The sequence below is a fragment of the Lethenteron reissneri genome, chromosome 51 (genome assembly GCF_015708825.2).
Source record: "Lethenteron reissneri isolate LAM-NWPU_2019-01 chromosome 51, ASM1570882v1, whole genome shotgun sequence".
NCBI lineage: Eukaryota > Metazoa > Chordata > Hyperoartia > Petromyzontiformes > Petromyzontidae > Lethenteron > Lethenteron reissneri.
In genome coordinates this window covers 2,951,032-2,963,944 of record NC_083829.1, presented here as the reverse complement: position 1 = coordinate 2,963,944, position 12,913 = coordinate 2,951,032, and the positions used below count along the sequence as shown (strand labels likewise).

The window sequence follows — 12,913 nt, the reverse complement described above, 5'->3', positions numbered from 1 at the left end:
AGCTTTATTTTGGTGATTCGAAAACATATGGTTAATCTAAATTGTCTTATGGTTTTTATTGTTGACTTGCACCACATTGGGATTTTTCCACACAGCGTATTAATAATGGGGTTTTTTTGGAATATTTGCTGGTTATTCCAGGATGTTTCTGTGACGCGTCGTCGCTTTAAGATGTTCTATGTTCATATTTTGTTTGTTGCGGTTGCACCCGACTTAAGAGCCGCATGGCTCACAAGGCTATACCAAAAAAATTAAACTTGAACTTGAGTGACATGCCCTGCCCAATCCCACTTGTTTTTCAAAGCAGGAATCTCTCCACATGTCTAAGGAATACATGTCAGCTTGTTCCATTTTCTCTGTTAAAGTCCATGCCTCCAATCCATTGGATAAGAGGTTATATAAATGAATTAACAACTGTCTACTTTGGGCACACACTGGTATGTTGCATTTCATTACGAAGTTAAGTTTTCCAATTAGCGTTCCAATCTGCTCTCATTGGCCACTTTGTTTCATCTATAAAATTGTGATTTTTCTTCTTTTCACAAAGAAAAGTTTACGAGTGCACCGAGAATATTTATAGCAGATGATTTGTGTCAAGGCCAGTACATCCTGGCCTTGAACAAATCATTACATTGTTTAAAAAGTCAGCAGTGTGTTAGCCTCAAGCCACCAATGAAATTTAAACTCAGGACCTCTCTACTAACCATAGCCTTAAATTTCGATTTAAAGCTTTCGTGACTGCAGGGCTTCATCTTCTTGGTTCTTTTGGTAAAGTCACATAGAAGGGAAATAATAAAATAAAAATAAAACTATTAAATAAAATTCTCACGACGTTTCGGCCACAACGCAAGTAGCCATACTCAGGTGAAGAACAGGGCTGTCGAAAAGACAGCATCCGAATGAACTCCATTTGGACGCTGTCATTCGGACACTGTCTTTCCGACAGCCCTGTTCTTCACCTGAGGACGGCTGCTTGCGTTGCGCCCGAAACGTCGTGAGAATGTTTTATTTGTATTATTTTATTATTTCCCTTCTACGTGACTTACCGAAAAAACCAAGAAGGTGAACCATAGGCTGGTCTCTCAAGATGCCTGTTGAAATAATGCGTGCGCACACATAACTTTTCTTACAAACTTAAATCCACAGCGAAATATAAGAAATGTTGGTACAGTTAGAAAATACCTTTTTCACATAAAATGTACACAGTGGACAGATTCAGGCCAAACTGGAAATAAAAGACGAAATATGTTTACTGAAATTCAACTGCAATATTTTGATTCATAATTTGGATCTGTTGTGTGTAGTTTATTGTCAGGTTCCTTTAAGCTATTTGCACAGATTTTTAAAAAACACTTGGTATTGTTGTCAAGACTGCCACTGCTGTGCAAAAGCCTCCCCCATTTCCATCCATTATTTTACTTAGTTGTTCACAACAAGTGGTGGCCATCAAACCCTCTGATATTGCCTGGTCCTCTCTTCAGCTGGTCTTCCTCTGCTTCATTCGAATTCAATATAAGCTATGAAAAATAACCCCCTTCACACTTTGAAAGTAGTAGAAACAGCGATAGACTGCTGCGAGTATTTGTGCTGTTAAATTTAAGCATCTGAAATCCATACGCATTTCATAAAATACCAAAAAGAAAGATTGATTATGCACAACTAATGCCTTTTAAATTACTTTAGTCAATTCCAGTCTGTGACAGAAATGTGCTTGTTATGCAACTTAATCTGTAAAAAAACAAGCTCTGGTTTATTGTCAATAGTGACGATGCAATGATGAAAAACTGATTATAGGGGTTATTTTACTGCATTTCAAAGGTCATCCAAAATGACTCGCTAGCCCCACATCAGACTTGTGCCATATTGGGTATCCATGGCCTGTGAAAACCCTTGCATGGAACTTTACAAGGAGCTGGCCTAATCGCGCAAAGCACATCAAACCGCCGTAGAAGCATGGTCACAAGCACACACAATCCAACAATGACCAGTTAGTCCCAGAGTTCTCTCACACGATGTGCCAACCCCCTCTTGTTATCCTTCATTCTGGAGGTAACTGGTTCGTGGAATGTGGCTACCGACTCTGCAGACCGAAGTTTCTCAATGCTGACGAACTTACGTGAACTCATTTAAAGTACAATATGTACTGCAAACACTCACGACGGGTATGATAAGTGAAATAATATTGAAAAACGGTGTGCTTGTGCGCGGAACTTGCAACCCGCTTCACGAAAAACACTCGCTAAGTCAGTCTTGAAAATGAATGTTTAACTATTTAATTGGGCCTAGTCTGGTTTTCTGGTCACATTTTTTTAAAAAAGCGCTTTCAAACGACGATGTCCTTCAAGCGACCTTTGCCCTTGTCCACTTCCAAGGTCCTTTCGCTGGCTTCAGTGAAGCGACGGGCTGCTCGAAACCGTGCACGAATTACAAATTCGACGCGTATTCCAAAACACACTCAAGGGTTATGCTTTCACTTAAACATAGCATGTGCACGTGGCGCGCGCCACACTTGACTGCAAATGCACAAAACGATACTGCCCAGCAGGGAACTTTTACACGTTTTGCTGCACGGTATTTATGACCCAAAAGACCAAAATCACCGATTGAGGCTTTCACAGCAAAAAACCATGTTATAACCATCAGACGTATACATGTTATGCAATGCAAATGTAACTTTACAGACAACATAGCGGTTGTTAAGTCATATTCTTGCGTATGGCAATTTGTTCAGGAGCTAAATGGCCAATCTCGAGGTCCCTAGCCACGACTACGGAATCGGAAGAGAGAGTATTGTGGTTTTTCCTCCTTTGAAGGAGCACAAACCACAGTAGTCTGCGATACGGTGCATACATTTGTATTGCATGCCCACAAACCCACTCCTCTTGCTTATTCAATTTTGGACCTGTTTTTTTAATAAGATAACGTTAAAATAACTCAGGGATGCTTCATACCTGCATATTATTCTCTGGGTATGCGATCGGCTTTTTTGCTCTACATAGCGTCTTTCATATATGCTGCTCAAGTTAAATACTTTTAGGGAAAATTGACAGAACAGCGGACACCAAATAATCTGGATGCGTTTAAGAACGTTACACACATTTAGGACGTAGAGAACGAGCCGTTCAAACACTTTAATAACTATAGTAATAGGTTTTTACCCTTTCAACTGGTACAAAAACTGACACCTTTATACAAGGCATCATGTTTGCAATAACCACAACACAAGCAGTCAAAATGCAAACAAAAAGAAACAACTCTGATGATGATAATGATATGAACTGTCCTTGAAGTTGATTGGTCCACACCCGAGACAGCTTTTCCTAGAGCCTAGTCTCCATTGGTGTTGGACAAGATGACGCCAAAAGGCATACAACTCAAAAAAAGCGCACTATCAGAGTATCGAGAGCTCGGGGTAAGCATTTACACTATGAGACCTCCTTTACCAGTGGCAAAATATAGTAATAGGTTTTTACCCTTTCAACTGGTACTTTAATAACTATTCATGGATTTTTCGATAAAGTAACGTAGAAGGTAAATAATAAAATAATAATAAAATATTTTATTCTCACGACGCTTCAGCCACAACACAAGCAGTCGTCCTCAGGTGAAGAAGAGCTGTCGAAAAGACAGCGTCCTAAGAATATGAATCCCTGCAGTCACGAAAGCTTTAAATCGAAACTTTAATAACTCTTAATTTTAACAATCTAAATGACAAATATCACGCTGCAAAACTTCCCAACATTGCAGAGCTATTAACCCCAACTCATACCCTTCAACGCAAATCACCTCCTCACACTCTTGTCCCCTCGTTACCAATTGCCACACAGCACGCGCGAAACTAATAATGTTCGCGTGTGCGCTGTCAAAGCGTCGTTGCCTGAAACGTCAAAAGTTTTTTTTTAATCTCTCTCTTTCAAGGCCACGGTGTCATTGGACCCAATCTGCTGGGAGTTATTTTTTGTCGTCCCTAATTGTGCTTGTTTGCACCACTGCCAAACGCAGCAGCAGCAACATCAGCACCATAAACTTAATTGCATTCTATAAGTAATCAGCAACAGGCAAACCACCGGTTCGCAACTCTTTTGCCCTTTAAACTCCAACTTCCCCGGAATGACGACCTCGGCACTAACAACTTCACACAACGGAGCACGAAACAGCAGCAGCGTGGCCTTGCATGCAAAGCACACAACAACCACAACCACAACAACACCCGCCATTCTGCCCGTGACATCACCACGGCGCCTGTGCCAGGCTAGGTGCACTCTGAGGCTATCGCGTCGAAAGGTCTCGCCGCTAGCACGGAGGTCACGGGAACAGACCCGGCGGGTTCCATGTGTTGACCTACGACGGAGACGACCGGCAGATGCACACACAAAGTCAAAGATCCCCCGTACAGCCTTAACAGACTGTTGGGGCAAGTGCTGTCAAGTGAGTAGCACTCCGTGCAGGTCGGTAACGGCACCCGAAAGGAGTTCAGTTCATTGATTAGGCATAGCCCTGTGAGCAATTCGGCTTTTGAATCTGGTGCAACCGCAACAAACAAAAAATATGAACAAGAAAACATCTTAAAGTAACAGAAAAATCCAGGAAAAAACAGCAAAGTGGTCAACAACCACCCCTACCCCCCGCAACCTCCATCCCCCTCACGCACACACAGCCAGACGCACAGAGAGACACACAGACCTGGTGTTTGCCCAACAGGTCTCCCGTGAGCGCCCTGCGGAACGAGAGGGCTGAACGCCGCGCAGCTCCTAGCGTCGCCATTGCTTCTCGTCTCTGCACACGCGGCCCGCGGGGTGACGTCACTTAAGCGTTCCCAGTGTGGTGACACGCCAGCGTGACGTCACGCCTCGTGTCGTGACGTCATGCCCGCCTCGTTCTAAAAGAAAACTCCGCCCACCCACCCGGCTGCCCCCCCCCTACATCAGCCGCCCCAATACAACCCGTGGCGGATGGCTTCTGTCTACCGAAGCTATGACAGGAGTCGCGTGTTTTTAATTTTCGAATTTGCCCAAAAACTACTGACAAGCAGGGACGACCAATCCGCCCATGGAGGCAGTCGAACTCTGGCGCCAAGTTAAGTGGGGTGCCAAATTCGAGGGAAAAAATACAATTGAAGAAAAAATACAAGTAAAATAAGGATGTCATTATTACGGAGAAAATATTAATTATCAGAAATTTCTCAACATTTCTGAGAATGTTATCACGTAAAATATTTAATTTACTTGAAAAAATGAATACCGTAAATCGCAGCGTAGTCGGCCTAAACTTTTTCTGCTACAAATTCGTCACGTGTCAACAAAGATTAAAAATATGAAGGTATTAAAGGAGTTTCACAGTTCAGTATAAACATGCATATTTTGTTTACAATATGCCGAATATCATAGGCGTCCACAGCTATTTAAGTAGGATAGCTTTAAACCTGTTGTAATATTCATCTACATTATAATCTAGCAAGGACGTAATTATAATATATCCTGTATTGGGGGGGACACATCCCCCCCAATAATCAAATATGCTCAAAATGCCCCCCCCCCCCAATATATTGCAATAAAATAATTGCTATGCTATGTAAATAAAAATAACAATTTGCTAAACCTTGGCCACAATATCTGGACTTGTCTTCATATAAATCAATGCATAGATTTATGTTCATATGATTGTGGTTATGGTTGTTCTTTATTAATCCCTGATCTCTGCCATTACATACAATGAAACAAGAAATGGTAACAAAGTAAAAACAGAGCAATGTAATACAATACACTATTAGACATTATTGTAAAATAAAATAAAAAGCTCATCCTATGTGTTCGTGAATTTTGTAATATTTTAGGCAGGAAATGAGTTTTCAAATGTAAATATTTTTCTGGGTTGGGACCCCCAGACACCCTGGAAGATTTGGTCCCGCCCAATATTGACTCCATGGCTACGGCCTTGTCATCTAGTGTCAGGTCACCTGTAGTTTGAGTCATATCATCTCCCTTGGTCAAAAGCAGTTTTTAAAAAATATGCATAAAAAACATTAAACGGGAAACAGGGGCAAGTAGTTTTCCATTTTACCAAAAACCTCAGCCGAGATCTGCCCTTGGGGTTTTGGAGATGGGGGCGCTGATTGCGTGGTTCGCCTTAGGGGCCGTCCATAAATGACGTCACGCGATTTTGGAAGATTTTTTACTACCCCCACCCTTCATCACACGGCGTCACAAAAAGTCAGACCCCCCCTCAATTATGACGTCACAAAGCTCTGCCCCCCCCCCCAAAATAAAACATGCTTCAAATCGCTTTAAACTATTGTCATTGTAGTGCGTATTTAATGTGGCGCTGCACTCTGATGTTGTAGGAGAAAACATGTATTAAAAAGTCTATTTAATTAAGTAGAACGTGTTGTCTATATTTATTTAAATGTGCGCATTTTGATGTGACGTCACATTTCTCCCCTCCCCCCCTGTCATACATTGTCACAAATGTCTGACCCCCCCCTAGGTACGTGACGTCATTTATGGACGGCCCCTAAGGGCGCCAGTTGCTGGCAAGCTCGTCTGGGGCCGCCCCTGCCTACACGTAAGCGATATACGAAGGAGATGCGTGCCTGAAGCGAAGTTTGTACATTGAAACGTCGTATGTTGAATAATTTATAACATTGTTATTATGAGGATGCATTCCCCAGCCTTTGGAACTTACCATTTAATACTATAAATAAATCATAAGATATTGTAAACAGACAATTTATCTTGAAAATAATGGGTTTTTTTCATGTATAGTAAAAAAAACATGACACATAAAAGCAAAATAGTGAAGAAACGTAATTGCATTCTTATTTATATAGTACAGTACTATAGATCGATAGATATATTTATTTATCCGTTTTATTGCATTCATTATTTTACCTGTATTTCAGTTTGGTGTTTTAACATCTTAACACATGTTTTGTTGCCAGTAAAAAGGGGAAACCCTATTTTCATATTTTGGTACTGGCAAAGGAGGTCCAGTGATGTACATTTATGTAATGTTCATCCGTCTGATGTTTTTTTAATGCCGTGACCGATGTGTAAACGTACAAGAGGTCTATTCTGATTTACAAAGAATCATGAGACCTCCACTCTCACCCATGTGACAGTCAAGTTTAACATACTGTTCCCTAATTGTTATACATTAATGGGGCAGGGAAAGAACAAGATTATTCTTCTTCTCAAGTTCAATCTAATTATAGTAATATACACTTCGGAAAAATATCCGACATAACCACTGCCAATTTATTCACTTACACACTTAATGGCATAAGAATCAATACCTTCCCCTGTCCATTATTTACAACAGTTCCAATTGATCGTGGTTGCCCGTGATTGGAGAATGAGCCTCAATCAATCTTAATCCCTTTTCTTTGGCAGCATCATTTAGCGTCCTCCGTTTCAGCCGTCAGATCCAAGGTGTTCAATCTAATTGAAATTATGAAATTTTCCGAATTCATGTCACATTCATTAGCTTCACTTTCACGCACAAATGTTCGGGGCAAGTTGTTCAGTAAGGAAGGGAGGAGGGTGACTTGCTGTATAGAGTGGCCGATCTTCAAAATCAGACGTGAAGGGGGAACCATATAATTTTACTGACTTGCAATTGAGAGAACACGTGTTTACAACGTGATGCTTTGAAAGCACTGGGAAAATATTGCTTTTTTCCAGTCTAAAAAAATACCATTGCTGTACATGTTTGCCTTGCTATTATAAATTGTATGCTATAAGGAAGTGTTAACGATGATGGCTGAGGTTTTATGACTTGTATTTGCACGCCATAAATCATGTAATACACTACGTTTTTCTTTATTTGGCTACTTCATAACGCGGGTGCTGGAAAGCTTCATTGTTTTGCGGAATTTATGTATTTTGTGCAAAAATAAACCAGGTTGATTACGCACGCATTCAATGACTTCTACTATTTCATTCGAAACTTTCCTACACATTCGGGTGAAAACAAATGTCCCCATCCCGACTCCGCAATTGAATGTATTTTCAGGTTTCACAATAATGTCCAGGATGTGGTGAATGTAAGCAGCCTCTAGTGGCTGGAGGAGTTACACGAACCCATTGCTTATAACATTTGCAAATCTAAAAAAAAAGAATTCTTAGACGTGTGATTCGGTGCATGTGTCGAGAGCTTGGTAATCGATATCAATCCGGGCATTGCTGCACCGTTACAACATATACTATGCGACAAAAGTTCAACACAGTACATGCATACAACACCACGTGCGCAGAAGTGTCACACGCGTGGGTTTTCTCCAGGTACTCCGGTTTTCTCCCACATGTATAAACACTCATACATTGGCTGAAAATATGTTTATATACATAAAACAACAAATACACCCCGTATAGCTTTCGCAGGCTTTTGGGGCAAGTGCTGTTATCGAGTAGCACCTATGAAGGCCTGCACGGCACAAGGAGGTGGGTGGCCAGCACTTTGCCCGACCGCCTTTGTCTCCCTCATGGCGATGTTTACACACCACTGCACCAGGTACTCATTTGAGTCTGAGTCAACCTAGGGGAGGCCTAGAACGGATTCAGAAAATCGTCACTGGTGTTGTGAGATGCACTTAGCTCGGATGACGCTGCGACACACACACATTGATTTTCATGATGTATTATTGTGTACGTACAACAGCCCTTTCTCCATCCACTGCTGGATGACGGCCTCCCCGTGGGTGAGCCTGGGTTGGGGAAGGAGTCATACCGGGACCGATTCGGATAGCACTCGCCACCGATGTTAAGCATGTGGCCTGTTGATAGTTAGATAACCACGACACCCCCACTTCCTCCTCCACCCCCCACGTTGTCACAAAAATCTAGGGAAATATAAAGGCAAAAATAAGCGACTGGTTAGAGGCATTTTGGGACTATAATTGCATTGACAGTGACCTCGAAAATTTATTTTAACCTGAAAACGGATTGCTCATTTGTCTGAGCAGTTGGTCTCGTCAATGCAAGTCTCCCGAGGTAACCAATTTGACAAAGTGTGCGTTTTACCGTCGTAGGCACCTTGTCCAGATATTCTTTTTTTTGTTTTGCAGCAATACACGGCGGCAAATAGACGATGTTTTGTAATCACGCTAATGGTTCACGGCACACTTTTGCAAGCGATGTTTTTCATACGTATGTACTTTTTTTATATAAAATTAAGTTCTCGGACAAGAGAAATAATAATAATAATTATTCACATGCATGTGTCTCTCTGCGCGGGAAATTGGCTGAGTGGGAACGCATCACTTGTGCTCGCGTTAGGGGCCATCCATAAATGACGTCACGCGATTTTGGACGATTTTTGACCACCCCCCCCCCCCCCTTGTCACACGGCGGCACAAAAGGTCAGACCCCCCCTCAAATATAACGTCACAAAGTTCTGCCCCCCCCCCAAATAAAACATGCTTCAAATCGCTTTAAACTATTGTAATTGTAGTGCGTATTTAATGTGGCGCTGCACTCTGATGTTGTAGGAGAAAACATTTATTAAAAAGTCTATTTAATTAAGTAGAACGTGTTGTCTATATTTATTTAAAGTTGCACATTTTTATGTGACGTTACATTTTTCCAAACCCCCCCCCCCCTCGTCACACATCGTCACAAATGTCTGCGCCCCCCCCAGGTGCGTGACGTCATTTATGGACGGCCCTTTATTACACTTGGAAGTGAAGGAGTGAAGAAACACAATCACATCGGAGGTGCAACCACAGCATGGACGTTGGGGTTGGGATCTCCAACTCTGAAGGGTGTCCAACGAGCGAACGAGAGGTTGGACTCCTGCCTCTTAGGAGACGCCATTTTTTTATTGGGTGCAATTGCGAACAATAACCATATCAGACATTAGTACATGATACATCTAATCGGCACAATCATTAGTTCACTGCAGCTCAAAGACTCATTCATTCATGCGATGTTTTTTGTTTTGTAAAAACTCGCCCACATTAAAGAGAGCATCGCAATACTTTACAGGAAAATTAAACTAAGGTAGCCCTACCTAGAAAATAAAGACATCAAATATAAAAATGGGAGGGCATATTCCGTCCCTATGAGGCATGAGGTGAAGTTGGAGATGTCCCCATGTGTGAGCTCGGCATTTGAAGGCCCAAGGACCAGAATCGGTGATTTCGCCGACAATGTGTTCATCAGGGAGGCAGTTCCATATATCTAGACAGCTGCGTGAAGAAAGACGCTTCTGCCTGGGAGCAATGTTCTGGGAGAAATGTTCTGGCAACTGGGGGAGGGTGGCGCTAAGGGCGTGCCTTGGCAGGGTGGTGCATAATTGGGTGGCACGGCGTTTTTGATATGGGTGTGTAAGCGTGGTCTGGCCATCGTGGAAGAGTAGGCCAAAACACCTTCTAGAGGGGCTCTCTTGAGCCTGCCTCTAAGTGGAGTCGCTTCCTACAGCAGTGGCATGAGCAAGGAATTGCAGGGCTTCACCTTAACATATTAATGTCATTTTTGTTTTACAATTGGCAGCATAATTTAGGAATGCCCCACAGCATTTGTGCACTTGGACAGTTAAAATAATTAACACCATTAAATTGGGTTATTGACGAATGTGTTGATTGTGGGGTTTTTTCTCCATCAGTGTGTAAACCCTCTGAGAGGATGAATACAATAACTACCCGTGGTATTCGGAAGGCCTAAAGAGTTATCATTTTCACAAGCTTGAGAAGGGAAAAAAATTTGCAGCAATGTTGCGGTGAACACTTTACAGGCAGTGGTTCGTGTGCCCTCGCAAAGCCTCGGGCTTAACGGAAATAAAAAAAACTTGTTCAAGTAATGAGCAAAAGCCGAAAGAAAAACGGTACACAGGGATGTATTTTATTTTTCTCGAGGGGAAACTTTGACCCATGTACATTCTCCAGGGTCTCGCTTACCCCTCTCTCTTGCCGCAGGGCTTGGTAAATTTCCATCTCTTAAGCAGAACTCTGACATATAAATCCATTGCAAAGACGAGCGAAATAAGAGCAGGCTAACGTTATTATTGCGATCCGTTTGCGAAGAGGGTTTTATCCACTGAATACAAAATCACTGTCTGAGCCATTGGCAACTGTTCTGTATTTCCACATATAATCAAAACTATTGTTTTACTTCTAGATTTGAAGCTTTCGTGACTGCAAGGATTCATATTCTTATGTTTTTTCGGTAAAGTCACGTAGGTAAAAAATGAAAAATAATAAAAGTAAAATAAAAATAAAATAAAAATCACGACGTTTCGGAGGCAACCCATTGCTGTATCAAGTCTGACTTGATACAGCTGTATCAAGTCAGACTTGATGGTTCCACCTGAAGACGGAAGCTTGTGTTGCCTCCGAAACGTCGTGATTTTTATTGTTTTTATTTTATTTTTTATTTTACTTTTATTAATTTTAATTTTAATTTTTTACCTACGTGACTTTACCGAAAAAACCTAAGAATACTATTGTTTGAGTCCATAAACTTACTGATTTTTGAAGTGTCCAATAATACCAAAAAACATTTGTTTAAGCAAAGTAAACTCTGGACTGGTTATGCCCTTCTGGGTCTCATCAGCAAAATCATGATTGTGAAACAAATGCTGTAATACCAGATGATCTTAGCCATAGCTGTGGACTCTTTATGACCCGCCCCTGCTGGACGTCTGTGAAAAAAGAGCTTCATAGCTCATCGGATTTCTCCCGGATAAACAAAGATTCTGATTCTGTATCCGTGGGTTTTCTCTGGGTGTTCCAGACTCCCCCCACACGAAGCCAAACACTGATCAGTAGTACGCATTGGCAAACCATGTTAACGCAGGCCTCTCCTGTAAGCATGTCTTGAGGCTCTTTGAGGCTTTTCAGGGAAATATACGGAATTGTAATTTTTCATAAAAAGTTGAAATTTACTTTAGAACCTAGAGCTTAGTTTTGTATTGAATCCTGGGTGAACGTGAGTTGTGCTACAGTGTTTTTCAGAAACCACTTCTCCCTGCCTACTGGGCCTCTCCCCCACTCCCAAGCTGTTCCCACCTTACCAACAAGTCAACGGATGAATTGTAAGCTTAAGAATAAACGTAATTAAACGAACTGATGCATTGCTATACCTCTATCACCCGGGCATGGCCATGGGTTACCATCACTCACACTGGTCGTTAAGTTCAGGGGGACTCATGCAGTTAAAGTACCAATTGAGTATGAATGTGATCATATTCCATGCATTGTAGTGACGTATATTGGGTCACTATGGCGTTAAGCGCCAGCTACTGAGAAAAGAGTGTGACTGTGCGTGTTAGAGCCTCTCTCTGGTATGTGTGGCATGGAAGGGGGCCCTTGGGGGCATGGTTCTGGTGACAGGGAGAGGGCAGTTGAGGACGTCACAGTCTAGGTGATCCCCAGAGGGCACGTGACCAGGATAGGATAATGAGGGGGCCAAAATGTGGCGAGAGGGACACGTGATGTTTAGCCCAGAACCTTCTAGTCGGATCTAGAAGGGGGCGTGGCCGAGAGCGGAGCTAGGCCACGCTCAGGAGCATTAAAGGGAGGTCCCGAGAGCCGATCGAGGCTGTCTTCTGGAATCAACCCGTCGTTGGTGCTACGTCTCTTCGGTCCTCGGTCCTCGGTCTTCGGTCTTTACGCTCGGCATCATGGGTCAGGCAGTGTGTTACTGACTGACCCGGTTATGTAGTTACCCCGTTGTGGTCGAGTTAACCGGTGCACGTTTATGTAGTTACCCTGTTGGGGTGTGAGAATAAACGTGTTGCCTCCAAGTTCAAGTGTATGCCTCCGTGGAACCCACTACACGTGGACAAGGAAAAAAAAAGGTTATTCTTTAACTGTGGATTCATAAAACCATCAGGATTTAATTAAAATAAATAATATTTTTGCTTTGCTCTATTAGATTAACAAAATACATTTTATTCTGGGGTCACACGCACGTATCAG

At 42.2% G+C, this 12,913-nt stretch overlaps 1 protein-coding gene across 1 annotated transcript in view; it reads right to left on the bottom strand.

The window, feature by feature from the left end:
- SUCLG2 (succinate-CoA ligase GDP-forming subunit beta) overlaps positions 1–4,807 on the bottom strand; it is a 138,290-nt gene extending 133,483 nt beyond the window's left edge. Inside the window, exon 1 of the mRNA XM_061572672.1 lies at positions 4,684–4,807. Within this exon, the coding sequence (XP_061428656.1) occupies positions 4,684–4,764 (81 nt within the window). The 5' untranslated portion in view covers positions 4,765–4,807. The remainder of the gene's footprint in view (positions 1–4,683) is intronic.
- Positions 4,808–12,913: the final 8,106 nt, after the last annotated feature.